The sequence below is a fragment of the Sphaerodactylus townsendi genome, linkage group LG07, assembly GCF_021028975.2.
Source record: "Sphaerodactylus townsendi isolate TG3544 linkage group LG07, MPM_Stown_v2.3, whole genome shotgun sequence".
NCBI classification, from domain to species: Eukaryota; Metazoa; Chordata; class Lepidosauria; order Squamata; family Sphaerodactylidae; genus Sphaerodactylus; species Sphaerodactylus townsendi.
In genome coordinates this window covers 97,554,875-97,579,937 of record NC_059431.1, presented here as the reverse complement: position 1 = coordinate 97,579,937, position 25,063 = coordinate 97,554,875, and the positions used below count along the sequence as shown (strand labels likewise).

General features: G+C 43.2%; 1 protein-coding gene across 5 annotated transcripts; it reads left to right on the top strand.

The window, feature by feature from the left end:
• Window positions 1-1,595: 1,595 nt before the first annotated feature.
• Window positions 1,596-17,888, top strand: LOC125436679 (C-type lectin domain family 5 member A-like). 5 transcript variants are annotated; one of them, XM_048503891.1, is made up of 7 exons: window positions 1,596-1,689; window positions 7,609-7,697; window positions 9,739-9,795; window positions 10,611-10,664; window positions 11,048-11,196; window positions 15,317-15,426; window positions 17,596-17,888. In XM_048503891.1, exons 2-7 carry the CDS (start codon window positions 7,619-7,621, stop codon window positions 17,711-17,713), a joined length of 567 nt encoding a protein of 188 aa, XP_048359848.1. In that variant the 5' UTR covers window positions 1,596-1,689; window positions 7,609-7,618; the 3' UTR covers window positions 17,714-17,888. The 5 variants fall into 5 exon arrangements, with proteins under 5 accessions (XP_048359848.1, XP_048359850.1, XP_048359847.1 ...); XM_048503893.1 differs by having other exon boundaries at window positions 1,668-1,789; XM_048503890.1 differs by lacking the exon at window positions 1,596-1,689 and adding an exon at window positions 5,272-5,496.
• Window positions 17,889-25,063: the final 7,175 nt, after the last annotated feature.

Genomic DNA, 25,063 nt, shown 5'->3' with positions numbered 1-25,063 from the left:
CCCGTTTTCTACCTTCGCTAACCAGCCACATAGGAAACAACAGGACTTTATGATTTTTGGACCTAATGGAATTTCTAATGGAAAAGCAGACCCAATTAGTAACCCCCTCTCGGCACACACAAATAATTAGTACCCCACTCTCGGGAACTGGTGAGAACCTGCTGGATCCCATCTCTGGTCAGAACCCCTTCTTTGGTCTAAAGAGGCCAGCATGGTGCAGTGGATAAGAACAGTGGACTCTAATCTGTTGCACCAGGTTTGATTTCCCACTCCTCCACATGAGCGGTAGACTCTAACCTGGCAAACAAGATCTGTTTCCCCGCTCCTACACCTGAAGCCTGCTGGGTGACCTTGGGCTAGTCACAGTTCTCTCAGAACACTCTCAGCCCTACCTACCTCACAAGGTGTCTGTTGCGAGGAGAGGAAGGGAAGGAGTTTAGAAGTTACTTTGACACTCTTTTCAGTTGAGAAAAGCAGGGTAGAAATCCAAACTCTTCTTCTCCTTACTCTTTTCCCAGCAAGACAAAACAAACTCCCAAGCCTGGAAGAATCCAATTAACAACCAATTAACGATCCAATTAATCCAATTAATTTGCCATGTGTTTTGTTGGAAGTGAAGGACTTTGTGCTATCTCCTACCTCAATGACAGAGGGGGACTTGACTATGGAATCAGAGAGATAGAGGGGTCAAGACATTTGGCATCCTTTCTCTCCTGTTCTGACACTATCCCTTTGATGCATAGATTGCTACTCTCAAGAAACTTCCTTCCTTCCTGCTTCTTCTCACACACCACTCTTCTTCCCCACTTCTCCATTTTACACCATGTGGAGAGAGTTGCAGAGAGCATCTCTGTCCATCTGACAAGTTAGATTAGAATAGAGAACCTATCTCTTCATTTTCCTACTTAGAATGGCGTTCTCTAATAAGGACTCCTTATATTAGTTTGTAGCTGAGAACTGGCTCCAACTTTCTTTTGCCCTGAGCACACATGCATACCCAGGTAAGACTCCCTGTGTTTTGTCTCTGTGATTCTGCAGTAATGAAAGAAATCTCAAACCGAAGATACCAACACTTAGTTTAAAATTGTCACCTTTAACCTTTTATTGCTTCCAATCCCACAAGAAAGGTTAACCTGGGTAGCTCATTATGGGCATGATATACACTGAAGACTGGCAGCACTGGAGTACAACCTCGTTCCACAGTAGAAGAAAGGTGCATAATAACAACAACACTAATAATAATATCAACCTACTTGCTGGACTTCTTTTAGGGACCTTGAGATACTGTATATGATGACCATTGCAGTGTTAAATATTATCAACCTACTTAATATGTTTTTGATTTTACCTTTCTTTCTTCAGGATCACACAAATCATAAAAATAGATTTGCTCTGAATTTAAGAAGTATGAAAAATGACAGCCAAAGGAGAATGTCTTCATTTAACTTTATCAGTGTACTAAGCGTACATGAAATTGTCTTTCATAAGATGGTGCATGCTGGACACAAGCCGGAGTCTGATTCCTAGGATCTTTCGTAATGGGTGTTATGGAATACGTAAAGACAGTGTCTTGAGACAGAGGAGTAAAAGGAGAAGTTGTATTGGCTGTAGAGTAACAGCAACTGTCTGCTGAGTGTGAGGCAAAGCAGAGAAGAAAAAGGGTGAACCACAGGATATCAGTAGAGAAAGGTAATCGAGCTGCACTTCTGCAGAAAGACTGAAAAAAAGTACTTTCTCCTTCCTACAAAAACCTCCTGATCAGTAACCCTCTCATATGATTTTCTATTGGGTAAGCATTGATAATTTGGGAAGATTAACCCTATGACATCCAATAATTCTTGTGAGCAGGGCTTAATGTTGATCCAGGGCTCCGAAACCTCTTTTTTTGTGCAAAAAATACTCTATGTGTAGTGGATGAGAGCCTCTGTGCATATGCAGAGTTCCTTTCCTGAGTAACCTCCCACAAGCCTTTAAGGCTAAAGGAGAGAGTTGTGAGGGCTGGGTTACACATTTAGAAATTTAATGTTGTTTCTTAATGCGCTAGATGGATTTATCCAAATGAACTGAACTTGCTTTTATGGCTCTTCTTTGAAAAGTAAACCCAAACCTAAACCCTTTCTTAGTTCTTTTGCCTGGCTGTTTTAAATATACCTTTAAAGATACCTGTTCTACCTAAATTTACCTTTTTGATGATGCAGCCAGTGGCAAGTTACCAACAGCTCACAAACAACCAGTAGTAGTTTCTCTCTTATTATTTTGCTTAAAGCTGAAAGGGATTTATCTCCTCCCACTGGAATTTCTCTTAGCAAATGGGTGATCACCTCTGGAATAAAGAACATTTAAGAACATTAGACAAGGCAGTGATAGAAAGCATTTTTCTTCTTTTTGTGAGAAGGTGAATAACCATATTTTAGATATACTAGACATACTTCTTTTCTAGGAAGAATACAGACTAGCAGGAAAATGCATTATTGGAATCTTCCTCAGTACCAGCGTCTATACTCTGGCTCAGATAAAGATGTTTGTATAGTCAGTTGAGCTGTAGCAGATGCGAAAATTGTACCCTTTGTAGTCCCAAATGAATGTGAGAATTATTAAATTTTACACACTGCCTTTGTCAAAACCATTATTTTGTGCATTATTGAACATGTTACTTTGATACAAGAGCATTTGTGGTTCATTGAATGTCATCAGACTTTCAAATGGATAGGGGGGACAGGGTTAGGTAAGCACTAGGACCCAGTCGGAGCAACAAAGGAGGTCTGACATGCAGCAGTGGCGTAGGAGGTTTAGAGCTCGTGTATCTAATCTGGAGGAACCGGGTTTGATTCCCAGCTCTGCCGCCTGAGCTGTGGAGGCTTATCTGGGGAATTCAGATTAGCCTGTACACTCCCACACACGCCAGCTGGGTGACCTTGGGCTAGTCACAGCTTCTCGGAGCTCTCTCAGCCCCACCCACCTCACAGGGTGTTTGTTGTGAGGGGGGAAGGGCAAGGAGATTGTAAGCCCCTTTGAGTCTCCTGCAGGAGAGAAAGGGAGGATATAAATCCAAACTCTTCTTCTTCTTCTTCTTCTTCTTCTTCTTCTTCTTCTTCTTCTTCTTCTTCTTCTTCTTCTTCTTCTTCTTCTTCTTCTTCTTCTTCTTCTTCTTCTTCTTCTTCTTCTTCTTCTTCTTCTTCTTCTTCTTCTTCTTCTTCTTCTTCTTTGTTCTGTGGTGGAGGAATACGTGAACATCTTTTTTGTGAGATGGAGTATAACTTTCTTCTTTTTCCCGTGGAGTTAACCAATTTATGCCTGTAGGGTTTTCAAGGCAAGATATGGTCAGAGCGGGTTTGCCATTACCTGCATCCGCATAGTAATTCTGAATTTCCTACTCAGTTACAGATGAGGGAGGGTCTACCCTGCATAGCTTCTGAGATCAGAGAGACCGGGCCATCCAGATCAGGGCAGTTATAATTTAGATATGCTATGTCAGTGTTGTTTGGTCCTTGCTTTTTATTTCCTAACGTCTAACATACATGTCTGGCTACGAAAGTCCTTTGGCTTCTGACAACAAAAGGAATTCTAGGAGGAATTAATAGATAATAGATGCATAAGATAATATAAAAGTGCAATCATTCATTAACAGTTCACAGAAGACAACACAATTTATTTTATCATTTTAAAGAGTTGATTATATATGTGTATTATAGATGCTGAGTCTGTCTGTCTGTCTGTCTGTCTGTCTGTCTGTCTAATGTAATTTGCCCTATCTTCACAGAATATTTTAGCCTGTGTTACAAATATGATGATAATTGATTTCCATGTATGATAACAATATTTTATATTTGACATCATTGGTTTGGCTGGCCAAAAGGCCGTAATAATAAATATCTATCTTGACATCATTGGATATCTTAGATATGTGGGTAACCAACAGGAGGTTGGTTCAGCCCTCCATCCTTCTGGAGGTAAAGTGTAGATGACTGGGGAAGGCTCCGTAAACAAAATTTTCCTAGTAAATGTCATGATGTCATGCCACTCCATGGGTCAGCAATGACCTGGTGCTTGCTCAGGGGACCGTCTTTACCTTTTCATTCATTCATTCATTCATTCATTCATTCATTCATTCATTCATTCATTCATTCATTCATTCATTCATTCATTCATGACCACTTGGGAGGCTTTATGTTTGACATCTGGCAAAATTAATGATATGCCAACAAGATGGTGCATTTCTAACCCAAATTACACCTTTGGGTTTTAAGGGATTTAGAAGTATGCAACATTGTTTATAATTGTACTGTAAAACACAGAGTTTTGGAAGATTCAGAAAACAAGCATGCCAATATCACATCAAATATTTTTTGCATCTATATGTTACCTGATAGATATAGGTGGACAGCACCCCACGAATTTCCCCATACATATAAGCACAGCCTAAATAGTTTGGCACAGGACTGGTTGGGGGAGGGGCTCAGTTCCAGATCCTGCAGAAAGTGGAAAGTTCAATGCCCACTTAAAAGGGCCAGGTGAAGTGAAAGGCCCTGGTCTGTCCAAAAACAAGACTCATTTGATGAATGACATCATTTATTGACAGACAGCTTTCAGGAATGTTATACAGTAAGCAGCTATTGATAAGATTGAAATTGGCAGGTAAATGCCCCCAAACTATGTGGTTCCCTTCCTCCTCCTCCCGTTGCTAGGTTGCCCAAATCCCATGCCCCACAAGCATTACTCAAGCCATTCCGAGTCCCAGGGATGGAGACCTTCACCTAATCTTTCTGCCTAGCCACCTGTTCCTTTGAAGCAGGCAAGTTTAGCAAAACAATTTGGAAGCAAAAAAATGAAAGTAACTGTAAAATCAACTAAGAACAGTAAGCAGTTAGAAAAACATTCCATTATTGTGGATCTGGGAAACACAGCAAGAACTGACCAGGTCTTCACAGACCTCTTCCTGAGATATTGGAGAGCAGCTGCCAGTCTGAGTAGACAATACTGACCTTGATAGATCTTGATTCAGTAGATGGCATCTTCACGTATATTTATGTGTACAATTAACATGTCTGAATTTTGTGGAGCATGTAATTGTTCAGTGCCATCACAAACCCTAATAGCTTCATTGAATATTTGCGGACACTTGGTCTAATGAAAGATTATTATTTTTTTGCATCATCAGTATTAAAATGCATACACTTGCTAAAAATAGCAAGAACTGGTGATCTTTGGAAATCCAGGAACAAAATGAACATTATTCTGGTGCTTCTGCTTTCAGTTCCTTAGGGGGCAGGATGAAAGGAAGTCACTTGGAAATCAGCAGATAATCTAAGAGACACAGGACATCTTTCAACCCGCAAACATTTGCAGATGTACGTTACACACGCACAGACACACGGACACACGCATATCAGGCACTGACCCTTTATGGGTTTCAGCGTCTGGCAAGGGCTTTTCTCTTCACATGGACATTTTACCTTTGACCCCCTCGATGCCCCCTCTGGAAGCTGCCGGTCTGGGGTAGGGAAGAGTATCTCAGTGGGTAATATTTTAGAAGTTTGCTTTATGGTGTTTTATTATTGTTTTATATGATGTTTAAATTGTTGTTTTTAATTTTGTAACCGGCCCTGAGACCTCTGTATAGGGTGGGGTATATGCCAAACAAACAAACAAACAAACAAACAAACAAACAAACAAACAAACAAACAAACAAACAAACAAACAAACAAACAAACAAACAAACAAATAATAAAGACAGACAGACAGACTTTTACCCTCAAATAAATAGCTTTTTCAGGTTTGGACCTTGTTTTAAAATTTTGCAATGCCTGGATAACTAGAATGGAAAGTGAGACAGACAAAATTAACGTGTGTGAGCTGGGTCACCATCCCTCAGGTTGGAGTTCTCCTGTAACCTTGGATTTCCCCTGGGATTACAATTTATGGAGATCAGTTTCTTTGGAGGAAATGGCATATTTGGTAGGTAGAGTCGATGGAATCACATACTCATTGAGCTCTGTCCCCTCCCCAAACGGTCTTAACCACCAACCACACTGGCTCTTTTAAGGTAAGAGATGAACAGAAGTGGTTTGCATTTGCCTGCTTCCACCTAACACGGCTCCCTGATTCTTTCCAGGAGTCAAGGTAGGACTGGGAGGACATACTTCACTCTGGGTCTTGATTGAGGGATTGGATCACCTTCCTTATGAGGAGAGGCTGCAGCGTTTGGGACTCTTTAGTTTGGAGAGGAGACGTCTGAGGGGGGATATGATTGAAGTCTATAAAATTATGCATGGGGTAGAAAATGTTGAGAGAAATGTTTCCCTCTTTCTCACAATACTAGAACCAGGGGGCATTCATTGAAAATGCTGGGGGGAAGAATTAGGACTAATAAAAGGAAACACTTCTTCACGCAACATGTGATTGGTGTTTGGAATATGCTGCCACAGGAGGTGGTGATGGCCACTAACCTGGATAGCTTTAAAAGGGGCTTGGACAGATTTATGGAGGAGAAGCCGGTCTATGGCTACCAATCTTGATCCTCCTTGATCTGAGATTGCAAATGCCTTAGCAGACCAGGTGCTCAGGAGCAGGAGCAGCAGCAGAAGGCCATTGCTTTCACCTCCTGCATGTGAGCTCCCAAAGGCATCTGGTGGGCCACTGCGAGTAGCAGAATGCTGGACTAGATGGACTCTGGTCTGATCCAGCAGGCTAGTTCTTATGTTCTTATGTCTTTTTTATTTACCCCATTGACAAAAGACAGAGGGAAAGCCCCCCCCCCCACCGCTTTCCTCTGCACAGTCCAAGGCTCATCAGCTCCAAAGGTAAGAGGGAATGGTTTTCCCCCCACCCTGCTTTCCCCTGCACTATCAAATTCTCGCTGGCTCCAAAGGCAAGATGAATGGTTCCTCCCCACACCCTGCTTTCCCCTACATGATCCAAGGCTCGCTGGCTCCAAAGGCAAAAGGGAATGCCTCCCCCCCCCATCCTGCTTTCCCCTTGACGATTCACATTTCTCTGGCTCCAAAGGCAAGAGGGAAAGGGAAAAATATACTGGGTCTGCTCCCGTGGTGTTTGCAAAGCAGCGGGGGCACCCCGGTATCTTTTAAAAGAACCACCAAACTGGTGGTTTTTGAAAGTCACAAGGCAAAGGAAAAATAGAGGACCAACACTGGTACAGACCCTGTGCAGCTTCGGGAACTGTGTGGAATTCCCGGCTGCACAGGGATATTTTCCGTGCTCACCCCGGGATATTTTGACCGTGCAAAAACGGCCACAGTTAAAAGCAATACCTGTCTCCAATCATATTCAGGTCTCTAAAAAGGGGTTGTCTGGCTGCAGCCTGCAACCATGTTATTCACCATTATACCTCACTATCTTGCTTGTGGCACACTGGTCCATTCCTTGCCACTGGATCTGGACTTGAAAATCCAGAGACTTTGAGGACTTGGGAGATTTGGCTATCAATGCCAATTATTGGCATACCTACTGGTGAGATAAGCCAACACTGGCAAAACTATGGGGATTTGGTTCTGTTTTCTCATATGAAACAGCAGTCCTCCAGGGCAAGAGCCCCCCGGGAGCTGTCCTTGTAAGTGCCCCTACTCACCATCCTTTACTGAACTTTTTCAGATTAGTCAATATGGGCTGGCAGTATGTGGCTCCCGGAATCTTCCTCTTGTTGGTCAAACTTACAGGGACGTCCCTCTTCATTGTTTTCTGTGAGTACTGCTCAGCGTTTGGTTGCAACGCTATTGTGATGTTTATCTTAGTTTTTACCTAGGGTCCTTTTTTTTTGTTAACAACAGCAAAATTGAAATGCTGATGTCCTCTCTGGTTTTGACACATATTTGAATAATGGCAACCAGATGCAAGTCTAGTAACTGAAGGATTCAGGTGCTGTTGGCTTGTAAGTAAGCCCATTTTTGATATATCCTCTGTATAAGATAGCAGAAACAACATTTATATGCTGCTTTTCTTGATTGCTTAAAAAGTACTTTATGTGCATACCCTCAGTTTTCTTTATACAAACCTAGTAGAGCTAGGATTGCCATTGATTGTTGAGAATCCCTAGTCCAAGGGAGTTCACAGTTAACAAATAAATTATAAACCCCTTAGATGTGAATCTGCATGCCTCAGCTAGGTAGCTCTCTACCTACCCAAACAGCCAGACGCCAAGGGACAAGCTTCTAACAATCCTGGAATTAAACTCAAGAAAATCATCCCTGCAAGGCAGACTGATTACAAAGTGAATTTCACAAGAAAACAGTTAACTTGGTAGCCATGGCCAATCCAGGTACTAAAATTATAATTATAATATAATTAAAGTGGTTCATTAAAATTAAAAGGGAACATGAATAAAAGAGAGGGTGAGAATCCACCTGCCATTGTAGGGAGGCCCCTTTTTTTAAAAAAAAATTTTGTGTGTTGCACATGCGCAGCTATGCAGGTGCAGCTGATCGTATCATGGGACGATCGGCATGGCTGCCGGGGTTCATTTCTGTGTGCTTGTGCATCTACACACATTTTGCAGGAAATAAAATGAAAAACATTGCCATCCGAAGGCATGAAAGAAACCTGGATTGTTTCCATGGGCTCCAGACACTGCAAGCATGACACGCATGTGAACAGGAAAAATGAAAAGGGGTTCTTTTATAGCAATTGCAATCTATTATACATTTACTGTGTGTAAATAACCAATATTACATCAGTAATTCAAGATAAAATTGACAAAGCTGATTCAATTGACCTGGCTTTTGTCTGTGCCTTAATGTTACATTGCTAATGTGATATGCCAAAGAGAATTTTTTTAAAATTCCTTTTGAAAATGGAGGATGAGGGGAACAGAAAATGGCTGGAGGTTGGATGACTACATGGGGATATGGATAAAGGTCAGCTGTTTGGTGGGAAGGAGAAATAAAGACCTTTTCTAGGCTTGGTGATTCAGGTAGCCTGAATAGCCGAATGTGCCCAAATCAGGGCCGATTCGGACATATTAGGCCATATTTGGCCCAAATACAACAACCCCGAATATGACCCAATCCGAATACAAAAGCATTCGGATTGGCTTGAATTGTTTTTGGGATTCGCCAACATTTTGGCGTTTTTCTCTCTTTCCAATCTCTGTTTCTCCCAAATGCTGTTCTGTCCCTTCCGTGCCATGCTGAAGGGACAGAAGTGCTTGGGAGAAAGAGAGAGAGAGATTGGAAAGGAAGAGAATGGGGGGGGAGTGGATTCTTTAGTTTGTTTTCATCTTTCTTTAAACATTGTTTAAAGGGAGTTCAAGCAGCTTGAACTCCCTTTAAACAATGTTCAAAGAAGGGGAAAAACCTAAAAAATCCACCCCCCAGAGGATCCTCCCAATACTTATCTTGGGGTCCTTGTCAGGAGTGCTTTTGTTAAGCTAGTGGCACCAAAATTGCCAGGTATCTTCAGGAGACTCTCCTGATGATACCACCCAAGTGTGCTGACGTTTGGTTCAGTGGGTGCAATCTTATGGACCCTCAAAGGGTAGCCCCATCTCAAATTAGCTCCCATTGGAAACAATGGGGGATGGGGCACCCTCTTTGGGGGTCCATAAAATTGACCCCTGATCCAAACTGCACCAAACCTGGGTGGTATAATCATATGAGTCTCCTGAAGATATCCTGAAAATGTGAAAATGTGATAAACAGGACCAAGAAATTGCTGCTGCAAACTTTATTTTAGTGGCAACATTTGGGACAGCTCAGAAGCTGCCATTTAAAATGTTCCTCTTTTCAGTTCCACAGATCTTCCCCAGAGGGAATTTCAGTTTTGTTCCTGAGGAGAATGATACAGGTAACACTGAGGCACTAATATCTGGTACTTTCTGGACTAGGCAAGTCATTAATATACATTTCTGCTAAGAGGAAATTCTATTATTTAGAATTCTACTGAAACCATTCACATGTTTTTGGCAAAAAATACCTTCCTTCCTAATGATTTTTAATGTGTTTTGAGATAAAAACTCTGAGAGATAACAGATAACTTTAATATCATTGTGCATGCACAATGTTCTCACCCTCAATTGTTCTCACCCTCAATTGACTTCATTTACAAATCTGTGAGCAACTCATGTAGCTACATCTGATTGCCTGTATTAACCTGTGGAATCTAATCATTCACTATATGATCCTAAACTTGCAGGGTTTAGCCATGGAATTAATGTCAAAAGTGTAACCTAAATTGCTCTCAATTGCTCTCACTTGCCCAAAATAATACCGCTACAGAGCTACTTTTGACTGGCCTTGTATCCTTGTGATGTCATCCCATTCATTCCATGATCCCTGATTGGCTGGGATCTTCCCTATGAATGACCCAGGAAGAAGAAAGAAGCAACAATCAATAGAAAAAAAAGAAGCAGGGGGTGCTATGATATGGGGGGGGGGGAGATTAATAGTCACATAATTGAAATAGTGGATTTTTTTTGCATAAAATAACCACACAGACTGCTATTTTCCATATACAATCAGAAATGAAAGAATACTCAGCACAGTCCTACAGAAAACCAAACAGGTTTGAAGGGCCATTTTGTTTCACTGTATAGTACAGCCAGTGTCATAATGAAGTTTTCAAAGTGAATATGAGAGACCAACAAAACTATCACTTTTCAGTTTTACAGACCCCCCCAAGCCCAACAATTTCTCCCACGAGGATCACTACTACAGGTAATTTCACACTATCTAGTTATACTGAAGTAAAGAAAATTGAATGTTGAAAGAGGCCTAGTTTTAACTCCAGAAGTAAACTTGTGTCTGAGGTAAAAAAAGGGGCTTGTGTGATTAAATGTTCCTCTATTAAAAAAAAATTCACATAGAAAACGAGTATGTAAGGGAAATATCTAGCTTACAGCTATTCTTCCTGTCGTGTAGTTTTTCAATGGGGAGGGAATTTTGCTGTGTTGTTGGGCAGCTTGAGAACTTCAGATATGGGCTACTTCATGATCATGTCTGAACAAAGCAATGATAGTTCTAATTAGAGGTTTGGTGCTCCATTTTGCCATAATCTTGGGACTTTCCTCTTAAGCATGCCTCCCTCTTCCTGTCTCCAGCTGCAGTCCTGTCTCCACAACTAAGATGGGAAAGTTATGAAGGGAACTTATACGGGTTTTCAGAAGATATGCTTGAATGGAGCTCCAGCTACTATGAATGTGAGGACCACCAGTCAACGCTAGTGATCATCAATGACAAAAGAGAAATGGTGAGAAGGCTTTGACGGGGAGATATTGTACTTTAGGAATTAGGGCTGTCATCTGCCAGCTGGGATTACAGTGCATGATTATAAGTAGCAACGCCATAACCAGGCTATCCTGTAATTAAATATATTACTACTCCATGTACATCCTAACAAACTTACTTTAATCACAAATAAAGAACTGCCCCTTTAAGAATGCATAGAATTAATCACAGACCTATATGAAAATCAGAAAATATGAATTTTCATATATGTTGGTGATTAGTTCTATCCCTCAGAATTATACCTCATCTCCAGACTATACAGATCTGTTGCCCTAGAGAAAATGGATGCTTTGGAGGGTGGGCTCTATGGCATTGTGCCCCACTGAGGGCCCTGTCCTCCCCAGGCGCCATCCCCAAATCAGTTTCCTGACCTGAATCTGTCACTGCTACTCTTACATTCCCTTTAGGGGACCTGGCAACCCTACAAGGAGACTCCATATATAGAACAGTAACCTTCTGAATACTAGTGCTGAAAGACAGCATCGGGGAAGGCCTCAGCTTCTACCGTGTTTCCCCGAATATAAGACAGTGTCTTATATTCCTAACAAACTTAAGACAGTGTCTTATATTAATTTTTGCTCCCAAAGATGCGCTATGTCTTATTTTCAAGGGATGTCTTATTTTTCTGTGTTCTGTTCGTCGGGCATGCTTCCAAACAAAAACTTTGCTACGTCTTACTTTCGGGGGATGCCTTATATTTCGCACTTCAGCAAAACCTCTACTATGTCTTATTTTTCGGGGATGTCTTATATTAGGGGAAACAGGGTATGTCCTATTTAGTGGCTGGCCGTCCTAGGCAACTGGTTGGCCATTTTGTGAAACAGCTTGCTGGACAACAGGGACCACTAATCTGATCCAGCATACTCTGCTTATAACCTTATACTTAGGAAATCAGGGTCCAAAAGAGGTAGTGGGTCAAGAGAAGAAGAACTCAGGCAGTGGGGAGGTAATAGGTTGAGACCTGTTGGGAGTAGCTATGTCCAGCATGCAAAGGAACTGAGAAGAAGATCCAGTAGGGGAGAGGCAAGTGGTCAGTTAGATGGTGCTGTAAGGGTAGTGACCCCTCTGTCCATTTGTGTCACCTCTTGCCTGTCCTTAGACTGATGATCTCAGGTCAAATATCCTGCTTCTTTTCAGAAGCTTAGTACTCAAACTATCTTTAGCTAGCAAGAAGCAGCATGATATTTCTCCTTTCTTTCCTGTTCCAAATGTAGTTCCCTAATAAACTGCACGAGGGTGCAGAAGAATGCTGTAGATAGAAGGCTTCAGTCCTGTTTGGCCTTAAAACTGCTTGAAACCAGAATTGCCAACTACCTTGAAAATCAGGCACAGACATTCAGGGGCAGTGACTGAGACCTAAGCAGGACAGCTTCAAGGTCAAGAGTTGGTGGATGAAGGGGATAGCTCCTAGTGGATCGGGGCAGGCATACTTTTCTCTGGCCTTCAGAAAGGTCTTGGAGAAAAAAAATAAGTGTAGCCCTTCTGGATGAGACCAGTGGACCATCTAACCCAGCATTGTTTCCAACAGTGGCCAGAAAAGATGCGACAGGGAAGCAGACAACAGTCTCCTCCTGCCGACTGTTCCTTGGCCTCTGACAATCATAATGTCTCTGAACTTACAGGCAGTGGCGTAGCGCCAACGGGACAAGGAGGGGCATGACTGGGGCATGGCCGAGGCATGGCAAGGGTGTTCCGGGGTGAGGCGGGCAGCACTGCGGCAGGGGCACAGGGCGTGCACATGCCCCGGGCAGAGCTTTCCCTCGCTCCGCCCATGCTTACAGGCCAAATTCGCATACTACAACCAGCAACAAGACATCCTCCATAACTTTGTCCAATCCCCTTTTAAATCCATCTAAACCAGGGGTAGGGAACCTTTAACACTCAAAGAGCCATTTGGACCCGTTTTCCACGGGAAAAGAAAACACTTGGAGCCGCAAATAATTTTTGACATTTAAAATGAAGATAACACTGTGTATTTTGGTTTTTTACCGTTACGCTTTGTATAAAACAATTATAGTGTGTTGCTTATGAAATCCATGAAGTGCTACAAAGAAAAATATAGGATTTTATAATAGCATTTCTGATGAATTCCACAGCATTGGATCAACACAATGATTTCACTTTTGGGCTCACCCTGGAAATAACATTATATCATTGATCCTGGATGTGATTTTCAGAGCAGTTTTTCCCTGCCATCCTGCCAAGTGGTGGCAAGCAGAAGATCAGAGAGAGAGAGAGGTGATAGTTGGTGCAATAAAAAAGATACCACTGTTAATACTTTCTACCTAATCTCAGGGACAAATTGGGTTGTTGATAGATGCATTAAGCAGGAATGTGGATGTAGTCATTTTAGTTTTAAGTTCTACAGACTGCAAGGAAATCAGTTCTGCACAGTCAGACTCAGGGCACAAACCATTAAGGCAGCATGTGATAGATATGCTGTGTGATAGATATGCTGTGTGGTGACAGGTAGGTCACTAAGGAGTATGAAGTGCAAGAGTTCTGTCAGAAGCTGGTTATGGTGTTTCCCCTCTCCCTCCAGTGGCTGGGCTTGACAATCCTTCCCACCTTCCCTTTCTGGGGTGTTGTTATCCCCGTCTGCGGCCCCGATCTTAGGGGGCCTGAAAAACGTCAAAGACCTAAGCCACAGGCTAGTCCCCACCCCCCAGGACAACTCTGCACTTTCCTTTGCTTCCCCCTTCTCTTCAGGGTCCACTTCTTGCCCACTGCTTGGGCTCTTTCCCCAGTCTATTTCCTCCATTCCTTCTTGTTCGAACTCTACTATTTCCATCCAGCTTTCTGTTCCCTTCTCAGTTCTTCCCCCCTCTGGGAGTTTTCCATGGCGTTTGGCCTCCTTTTCTGCTGTTCTTCCCCTCCCTGGGGTTTTTATCCAGCTCTCTGCCTCCTCTCTTTCTGCCTCTATTTCTTGCTCCTCTTTCACAGTCTTCTCTCCCCTCTTAAACTCCTCCACTCTCCGTTCCACCCTCTACCTTCCGCAGCCTCTCCCTTCTGTCCAGGGCCTCGCTCATCCGCCCAACCCCGCCTTAAAAGCTGCCCCAGTGCCTTCTGGGGCGTTCCTGGCCTCGTCCTGGGGTCTCGTTTTCATGCCTCATCCAGTCAGCTGTGGCGTGTTTTCTCCCTCCTCCTGCCTCCCGGTGTCCTGCTGCTGCCTCTCTGGGCCTGCCGGCAAGGAAGTCAGCCCCAAGCGGGGTGGTGCCACCACGTCCCGCTTGCCGGCCTGCCACCGCAGCGCTCGTCCCATCGCCCTGGAGGCTGGGACCGGGCCAGGGACTGCTGCTGCCGCTGGGGCTCGGGACTGTGCGGGCTGACCGGGGCCTGACACTGCTGCCAGGGTGCGCAGCTGCGTGGCTGGGCCAGTGCCCGCCATTGCTCCTACAAGTCCGGGGAGGGGCCTCCGGGCCACCCCCGGACACTGGTCACCACCTAAGCCTGGAAGCCTTCCCAAACAGCTTTTTCTCCCCCACTGCAGGGAGGGGGATTCCGCACGCTCCCGCACGAACGGAGAGCGTGCAGCCAGCGGCCTGGCCTGAGCCTGGCGCCGCTTTTTCTCCCCCCCTCTCTGCAGGGAGGGGGATTCCCCATGTTCCCCAGGAAGGGGCAGCCACGCCGGGAGCCGCACTACAAGGGGGAAAGAGCCGTTTGCGGCTCGCGAGCCGCGGGTTCCCGACCCCTGATCTAAACCAATTACTATTACCACATACTGTGGCAGAGAGTTGCACAGATCAGCAGTCTGCAGTGTGAAGTACTGGGTTGGACCCAGGCTGGAATTTCCAGATTCCCTTTTTCTGATCCAGACCCCCACTCCATTCGTGAGGATCCCCCAGAAACAGCATTTGGGGAGGGGGTGTGTGATCAGTGGGCTGCAGTGAAGGGAAGAGAAAGGAAATTTCTATTCTGCTTACAGACCTGCCTTCCACCAGGGGAAAATTTAGTCTGGAGCCAACCCAATACTTCCATTGGTCCATCTTGAATCTACTACCAACCACTTTCCCAGGATGATGAAGTCTAATATTAATTTCTTTACAAATGTCCACTTCTTCCCCCTCTCCCTTTCTTGCTAGGAATTTCTTCAAAATGAAACAAGAAATGGTAATTATTACATTGGACTACAACATACAGATGACGGCAATAAATGGATTTGGCTTGACAACACAGAACTCAACGGAAACGTGTATGTTCCATCTTTTCTCTCACCCTTCCATACAATACCCAACACTCAGGCTTTCTCCCAAGGGGCAAGAGAGGTTTGTTTGAGGGGGCATTTTTTTTGTCATTGAGTTGCAGCTGACTGCTAGCGATCCCATAAGGATTTTAAGGCAAGAGACATGGTTTGTAATTGCCTGTCTCTACATAGCGACTCTGGTATTCCTTCATGGTCTTCCATTCAAATAGTGATGAGGGCCAACCCTGCTTAGCTTCTGAGATTTGATGATGTCAGGCTATCCTGGGCTATTGAGACTGGGACTCTAGGGACCATATGCTGGAAAACCTTTTGGTCCTCGTGAGACCAGATGGTAGCAAATACATAACTCCTCCATCTTTAGTTTGGAGAGGAGACGTCTGAGGGGAGATATGATTGAAGTCTATAAAATTATGCATGGGGTAGAAAATGTTGACAGAGATAAATTTTTCTCTCTTTCTCACAATAATAGAACCAGGGGGCATTCACTGAAAATGCTGGGGGGAAGAATTAGGACTAATAAAAGGAAACACTTCTTCACACAACGTGTGATTGGTGTTTGGAATATGCTGCCACAGGAGGTGGTGATGGCCACTAACCTGGATAGCTTCAAAAAAGGCTTGGACAGATTTATGGAGGAGAAGTCGATCTATGGCTACCAATCTTAATCCTCCTTGATCTCAGATTGCAAATGCCTTAGCAGACAAGGTGCTCAGGAGCAGCAGCAGCAGAAGGCCATTGCTTTCACCTCCTGCATGTGAGCTCCCAAAGGCACCTGGTGGGCCACTGCGAGTTGCAGAATGCTGGACTAGATGGACTCTGGTCTGATCCAGCTGGCTAGTTCTTATGTTCTTATGTTCTTAATAGTTGGGCAGGAGAGGTAATTTCAGCAGGTGCAACTTCTCACTGGTGACTGACCAGCTGCACTTGCCCCAAACCCCTCTTCCACAGCACTCTTAAAAACATAACACCCCCCCCTCCAACAATTCAAAGATAAAAACAGGGTGATGCTTGGGGGGACCAGGTGTGAAAGCAGAAGCTTAAATATTTGTGATATCTGCAGATTTCCCCCCTTTCAAAAAAAAAGAGAGAGAGAGATAAACACATGAGTCAGCTTTGGCCCATCAAGGTCAGTATTGTCTACTCAGATTGACAGCAACTCTTTTGGGTCTCAACCACATCACCTGCTACCTGATTCTTTTCAGCCAGAGATGCTAGGGTTTGAACCTGGGACTTTCCACATGCCAAACAGATGCTCTACAGCTGAACTACAGGGATTTGATCTGCGTGGAGCAAAATAATAAGAGGAACATTTTTAGTCATTATGACTTTGGCACTCTGACCTCCTGTAACAGGCATCATGCCCAGGGGTGTAACTTTATAAAGTGGCACCAGGGGCACACCAAACTCCATGTGGACTCATCCCACCCCTGATCTCCAGCCAGCTCGCCCTGCTCCTGAGCTCCAAGAGGAGTTCAGGGGTGGGGCGAGCCCTGCTCACTGGAATTTAATTGTACCCTGGTCCAAACTCAGTTGGGAGTTCGGGACTAGGGCACAGTTGCAAGGAGGAGAGTGCAGCCCTGCCATGCGCCCCCAAGGAAGTGATACATGGGGCTCCAGCCCTTCCACTATGCCACTGATCATGCCATCCATGATCATCCTGAAACGTATAGCTGTCATATTGCATGAACTGGCCAATGAGCATATTTTTTGTCTTCAGTACATACAAGTTCAGTACCACAAAAATCTAGGTTTCCAATCGTGTGTACCACAGTTCAAAAAATATATATGTTGCTCTATGCACACAAAATGCTGACCTTACATGCAATGAGATTGCCAAGTCTGAGTAGGGCTAAGGTGTACCAAGATCTCATAGGGCACCATCCCTGTGTAACCAGAAATTCCTCATAAATACCCACTGGAGATGGTAACTTTGAGGTCAGCAACTGGTGGCCAAGAGACCAAGTCTGGCCCAATAAGTATTCCCATCAAGCTTCCGCAATCATAGGGCGTGTTGGTGACCAGCAGTAAGAACTGGTAATATGCCTTTTTGGAGGGTCCTTCAACAAAACGTCCCTCTGCTGACCTTTTACTCAGCTTAGGTGATTCATAGCAACCAAACTTGACTTGCTTACTTTTGGTTGCTGTTTATTCATGCAGATTTACTATAAGTTCAACTGATGTGGAACAACAGTGTGCAGCACTCAGAGGCAAGAAAGTAAGTCCAGTATCATGTTACCAGAAAAACCGATGGATCTGTGAGAAGAAAAATGGATAATATGTTGGATACAAAAGCACCAACGGAACAACAGGAGCAACGCGGACGTTCATTCTTGCCTATTAAAAGACAAACTTCTTCTTATGATGTTGTCACGGTGTATTATTAGGATGATGATTATTATTAATGTGATTATTTATATGATGCTGTCAGTAAATGGCATACTTTAGTTTAATTTAGTTTATTTGATTTTACCCCGCTCTCCCCTGCTGTAGCAGGCTCAGAGTGGCTCACAACATATCAAACAACAAAATTACAGTGTACAATAAAGTTTAAAAACCTAAATGCAGTGGTGCTTAATCAACCAAGGATGGAACAATCTTAGGATATTCCCAATGCTATAACTTAAAACAAAATCATAAAACAAAACCAGACAAGGAAAGGAGAGGGGAAAAAAGACAAGGGAAGGGAATAAGAAAACAGATCCCTGCTCCAAGTTCTACCTGCCTAGTACATTTTTATCTTTCCTCAAAGAAGTTCAGAGTAGTACGCTTGGTTCTTCCTTCCCATTTTTATTCTCATAACCACCCTGTGAAATAACATAGGAGGGATTGAGTGAATGGCCTAAGGTAACCAAGAGAGTTTCATGCCAGAGTGATGATTTGAACCCAGATCTGATAGATCTAATCAAATACTCTATACCACACGGACTTTCAGTTTTTGTACAATTTAGTATTATTTTCACAAGAAACTCCTGTGCAGGCTATCATGCCCAGAGAATAATGAAAGATGACTTACAAGGCATAGATGGAATTGTGGAGGAAGAGACAAAAGATTATATGACTTTGTTTCCTCCCTACTATTTTGACAAAGGTCCCTTCTGCCCAGGCAACACAAGTGGGTTAAATGAACCCGTGTTGCCTGTGTCGCCATTTGCACAGCAGGTGCAGGGGCCATCCGGGATTACTGGGATCCTAGCATCAGGACATGGCATGGTTACCACAGGAATCTGTGTTTCCCTGTGAACTGCACATCCAAGAATCCCCCTACTCAAGAATCCCCTCCACACTGACCGGCACGAAATGGCAGCTGCTTAGAGAATCCACTCTAATGGTGGCCGCCTGGAGAATCCACCATAATGCTGGATGGGGTGGGGGAATAGAACACTTCCTGCTTGCCATAGTCCAGGGGTCTGCAACCTGTGGCTCTTCAGATGTTCATGGACTACAAATCCCATCAGCCCCTGCCAGCATGGCCAGCTGGAGAGCTGCAGGTTGCAGACCCCTGCCATAGTCTGAAACCTGGGTTAAAGAAAAAAATGGACTTTCATTTAACCCAGGTTCAGTCAAATATAATGGGTTAGAAGTGTTTTTTGGGAGGGGGGAGTTCTGTGTGAACTTCTCCCCATAACGCTTTTTTCACACCCCTGAACCTATTATATTTGGCATTTGTGGAATCACCCTAAGTGAGTTGTTCTTGTTTGTCTCTGAACACAAATGCCAGTGCACTGCTTCTTTTCCATGCAATAACCACTTACCCGCCAGATGATAAATATTACTGGATGTATTGAAGCTACTATTCCTGTGTGATAAATATAACATCCACAGTGAGACTAAGCATTCTGTTTTTGGATAGTTACCTCAGAGCTCCAGTGGGAAAGTGAAAACTGCATCTGCTTTTGTTCATAAAAAAATTAATTGCAGCCATTTTTAACTTTTATTTACCTCAAAACCATTCATGGAAGAGAGAGATGAAGTTTAGTTTTGCTTTTTTCCCTGTTTCGGTATTAATATCTGACAGGAGGAAAGATGTCCTTCAAAAGCCATTTTTTAGAAGGCTAGATAGTGTTGAATTGAGAAACTAAGTGGAGGTTGACAGGTTAAAATCCTTCTCCTTTCTTTACCTATACGACCCCGAAGTGAATGAAGGCTACAATTTATGGACAGACAAGTCTAGTTGAAAGGGCTGTTTGACCCCTCAGTTCATCAGAGTGTGGTGCTGATAATGCTAGGCCTTATCCTGAACCAGATGACAGCTGTAGAGAAAGTGGTGACTAGCCACTTCTCAAAACGTGGGTCAGGATTTAGGATGCACATAAAAACTCAGAGGCAAAAACTTCGAATAAAATATTTTAAAGGTTTACTGAGCGCAACCTATACTCAATAAACAAGATTACAGGAATAAAAATAGCTAAAGGTTAAAATAACAACATAAAACATTGGTAGTGTAGCTTTTAAAGCAAAAGCAAGCAAACAGCAAGACAAAAGCATTGCTGATAAAAGTGGCCGGCTTCAAAATACCTAAGATAACAGGCAGGAAAACAACAACAACATTTATTTATTTATTTATTTATTTATTTATTTATTTATTTATTTATTCGGCTTTTATACCGCCCGATCCCCGAAGGGCTGGAAATAGAATATGCTCAGAGGAGCACAGAATAACAAGAATGAAAGTAAAGATAGAGAATGAGAATGTTGAAAGGCAATTATACAACATCACTGGTCAGGTGGTATAAACAGACCAATCATACTCTCATACTAATTAGCAAAGTTAGCTTGGAGTAAAGTCATTGCTATCAGGTGCAAATGCTTGAAAGAGATTGTTAAAGTCCTAATTGCAAAGGAAATAATCTTTCCTTTCTTTCTCCCGTCTCCATGACACAAAACCTTCTGTACTTGAAAAAAGGAAGTTGCATTGCGAGTGGCTAGGAAAAAGGGGATATCTGTGGGCTTTATTGCATCACCAAACACTCCAGCATGTCCTGCTATTTTCATTTGCTTGCCGCTCTGAGTGATGAGAAGTTCCAGGAATATTGATACAGGGTTCAGATATTTTTAAATAACAGAGCACTAGCTGTGAGACTGGTGCTGTGAGGAAAAGGTCATTCTGCCCCAGGTCCAGGGGCAAAGGGCAGGCCTCTTCTACTCCCACAATTCTATTTTGCCAAATGGATTTTATTGGAGATGAAACAATCTTCGCCGATTCTCAAACTCCAGCTAGGAGAGAAGATCAGGCTGCTAATGCAGTGTCTATGTGTTATGTTATACCCCTGCATCCTCATCTGATAGGGAGTCTGAGATAGGTGGATCTCTTGAGCTCAGAAGTTGTGTTCCTCTGATCTTTTTCTATTTATTTATGTTATTTATAGCCAGCAGTTGCCCAGATTAGAATCCACCTGCTCTTAACCACTACACTATGCTGAAATTAAGATCCATGTTAATAACATTCCTCTAGGAAAGCAACCTGCTAAGTATTTAATGCAAATTGCAGCTATTGGTTGGCCTCAAACTGTTCAGTAGTTTGAAGCCCAGCATGGAAATAGAAACAATATCAAGATCCCCAACCATACATTTAGAAAGCAACCATGACCTATCATATGTTTTCCCCAAGAAGTTCAGAGTGGCAGACATGGTTCTCCTTTCCACATGTTATTCCCTTAAGAAGCCTGTGAGCTAACTAGGCTGAGAGAGCTCTGCTGATATACAGTGGTGAAATAAGCTTCAGTTGTTGCACGAGATCTGTTGGAGTAAAGATGACTCAGCAGGCCACTGTCCCGTCAGTCACTGCCATGTTGGCGGGCAGGAGGGCTGTGTGCGTCAGAGGCAGTCGGAAGCAAACTCGGCCCCTGCAGCCGCAGCAGGTCAGAGTTTCCTGTTTCTTCTGTATCTTCCGGGGGGGGGGGGGGAGAGGAGGAAATGACTCTAGCAGAACTCACTCCAAGTTGCCTGTGCTTGCACTGTCTTCAACTCCCAGGGACTTGCAAAGGGAAAACCCAAAAAGTTTTATTTTCATCCTCAAAATATTGTATATGCATCCTCTTCATAAATGGTTCTTTTTGTGCAGGCGTCTTTAAAACATTTTCTACAGCTCTCTGCAGTTCCCGGACTTCCACACTGGTGCCATTTTCTGAGCTCATACTGGCCCTCAATTAAAAAATTTTTTTTGAGAGGGTTGTGTTTTTGTAGCTTTGAAGACGCAACCCCTCGAGAATTGCAGCACAAACCTTTGAAACTTTGTGCCATTGGATCTACAGATCTGTAAAAAATCAAACAAACCCTGGAATGACCAAAAAAGGGTGGCCAGGAATTATTTTGAGGGGGTGAGTGCGGACAAACAAGGGAGAAATAGAAAACATTTTGCAAATGTTTTTGGGGATCTGTGTGGAAATTGTCATAGTTCACCTCTCTCGCAGGGACTCAAGCTGATTACTTACAACCATGGTGGCGAACCTTTGGCACTCCAGATGTTATGGACTACAATTCCCATCAGCCCCTTCCAGCATGGCCAATTGGCCATGGGACTCAAGCTGATTACTTACAACCATGGTGGCAAACCTTTGGCACTCCAGATGTTATGGACTACAATTCCCATCAGCCCCTTCCAGCATGGCCAATTGGCCATGGGACTCAAGCTGATTACTTACAACCATGGTGGCAAACCTTTGGCACTCCAGATGTTATGGACTACAATTCCCATCAGCCCCTTCCAGCATGGCCAATTGGCCATGCTGGAAGGGGCTGATGGGAATTGTAGTCCATAACATCTGGAGCGCCAAAGGTTCGCCACCACTGACTTACAGGGTAAGTACTAAGTGCATAAATGGCCTAGGACACCTTATGGTAGAGAAAAGTGGGGTATAAAAACTAACTCTTCTTTTCCTCTTCGTAGGGATTAACTTGACAAATTAATCAGTCACAACAGAGAAAGCACAGGCACAGGCAGTTATTAAGTTTGCCCATTTGCAGACTGGCACTCTTTGTGACTCCTCTTCTTATGCCTCTGTTGTTTCTTCTGGTTCTCTGGGAAGAGGCAAGTTCAATTATATGAGCCTGCAAAGTATGCTGTACCCAGTTCCTTGGCATCCTGCCCTCTCTAAATATCCCAGAATACATTAGAAATTTAACAACCCATTATTGTACAGCTTTTAAACTCCCAGGTCTAAATCTCATGACAGATTCTCAGACTGTTTATTGCTAACTTGAAAGTTTATAGGCTGCTATGTGTCATTTGGTTGAACCCAATAAAAAGTATTATATAGGTTGGATTCTTTTTTTAAAAACTTTTACTTTGAGACCCACATGGCTGCCAATGACAACTTTCAGGAACCACCGAGGCAAGAGATAATGTATATCAATTGGATTCCGCAGCAACAAGATCCTCCAAGGTCCTTAATTTCTCTTGTAACCAGTGAGAATCCAAGCTATCAATCACTCTAAAGCCGTGAAGCTGACTTTCTTCTATTTAGGGCTGCTGGAGATTCTTGGTGAAGTTTTATTTCACATTAGACTTTCTTGCCGAATGGAATAAAGAAGAAAAATTGAGGCATTGGTTAAAAGCCTGATAGGGATGTTAAGTGCCTGAGAAACCCTGGGCGGAATTTTGAGGCAACACATGACTTCAAGTGTGTTCACTGAGCAGTCAGGAGGGCAATTTGCTATATACGAGTGTGGGTATGAATGCTGTAACATATGAACTCTGCATAAGAAGAGAAGGAAACGTTTTCTCAAAAGACACTGTGTCTTTTGTCTTTTCCTTCCTGTTTTCTCCCCTTCCTCATTTGTGATGATCTGGCCCTGTCTTGTGGTCCTTTGTACACTGCTTTACTGAGGTCTTGGTTTTTTTCCCCTCCTCATTGCATGAAGGATGAACTGTCAGCTGTCTATTCCTTCTGCAGCCTGTCAGTGACTTGGTGAAATAATTGATCTGTACAGGGTATCTTGAGAAACACACAAGCCTGTCTTCCTCATTTCTTCTTCTGCATGCAGATCAGTTAATGCAGCAAGACCCAAGGAGCTTTAAAGAGATTCTTGCTTCCATTGGTTTGATATGAGAATGGACATGCACTGGTCATTTGTCTATTTACTCTTTCTCCACTTTCTGTGCTGTCTTATGTAGCATCAGATGAATCCAACAAACAGGTCAGGAAACACTCAAAGTATATTTCATCTTCATGCATTTGTTTTATTTTAATTAAAATATTTATATCTTACCTTACTACCTTGGACACAAGGCCGCTAACAACACAAGTTGCAAAGAAACAAAAACACAAGAGCCCACTAACAAAATAAAAACAACCCACAGATTAAAGATGCGCAGATTCGATTCCGCCGGAACAGTTGACCTGTCACCAAATGCCCACTGAAATAAAACCATCTCACATGTCTTCCTGAATGCTGCATGTGAGGAACCCTCACCCTCTGTAGAACACCATTCCAGGAGGTTGGAGCCAACACCAAGAAAACCCTGTGACTTAGCTGTTATGGTACAGGCAATCCTAAAAGAAGGCACCACAAGACAAGGCTGTCTAAGGAAGGTAACTAGCATATGAGAGTATGTTGAAAGATGCAGTTACATAAATATGAGGGATCTAGGCCAGGAAGTCCCGAATAACCATCAATGTGAATCAGGCACAAAATAGGTGACTAGGCAATTTGATGCAGCATTGCAATTATACGTTGAAAAGGAGTTCAGCCCAGCCAGGCAAGATTATTGCTGCTGAACTAAAGCTTCAGAGATGTCTTCAAAGGCAGAACTATGCAGAGCATATTATAGTAGTAGGGTTATCAACTCTGGGTTGGGAAATAACTGGAGATTTTGGGAGTAGAGCTTGGGAGGGGAGGGTTTGGGGAGGGGAGGGGAGGGACTTCAATAGGATGTAATGGTAATTTGGTAATTTAATTTCTATACCGCCCTCCCCCGAAGGGCTCAGGGCGGTGTACACACATAACACAAACAACAATAAGCAGCATTACAAAATATCAAAACGTCAGCAATCATGATAGAACAATACAACATTATAAACATGGCACCAATAGTCAAATATTAGGCTACAACAATAATAAACAATATTTCAGATATCAAAAATCAATAATCAAAACATAATCAACATAATAAAGTTGCATAGCGACAGCATTTCATAACAACATTATATCATAGGGACATTGGAACAACAAAATAGCAGAAGAACAATCATAACATCTTAACATCATGATAAGATAACATCAGACAGCAAAAAACAAAGTGACATCATGGTTGACAGTATAATTAAACCCAGATGATGATTTTCCATAATGCCATAGAGTCCACCTTCCAAAGCATCCATTTTCTCCAGGTAAACTGATCTCTATCCCCTGGAGATCAGTTGTAATGCTAGGAGAAGGCCAGTCACCACCTGGTGGGCCAGTCCTATACAGTAGTCCAATTTGAAGGTTATACTGGGCTGATTTTGCACACCAAAATTGCCCCTCTGTTGGCATGGGAAATGCCCCGATACAGTTGGGACTACTGCATAGCCCCCGGCCCTGCAGCATGTCTGTCACGTTTTGGTCTGGCTTTGTTCCGCTAATTTCCTGAACCGCAAAGGTTGAGGTCCTTTTGAAAAGCCCCTTTGTTGAGCTGGTGGCTTCC

What these genes read in the sequence shown, in the direction of transcription:
- LOC125436679 (XM_048503890.1), top strand. Translation starts at nt 5,441, where the DNA reads ATGGACATTTTACCTTTGACCCCCTCGATGCCCCCTCTGGAAGCTGCC. An exon ending in CTGGAAGCTGCCGGTCTGGG is followed by an intron (nt 5,497 to 7,608) that starts GTAGGGAAGAGT and finishes GAACTTTTTCAG; the next exon opens with ATTAGTCAATATGGGCTGGC. An exon ending in TCAATGACAAAAGAGAAATG is followed by an intron (nt 11,197 to 15,316) that starts GTGAGAAGGCTT and finishes CTTTCTTGCTAG; the next exon opens with GAATTTCTTCAAAATGAAAC.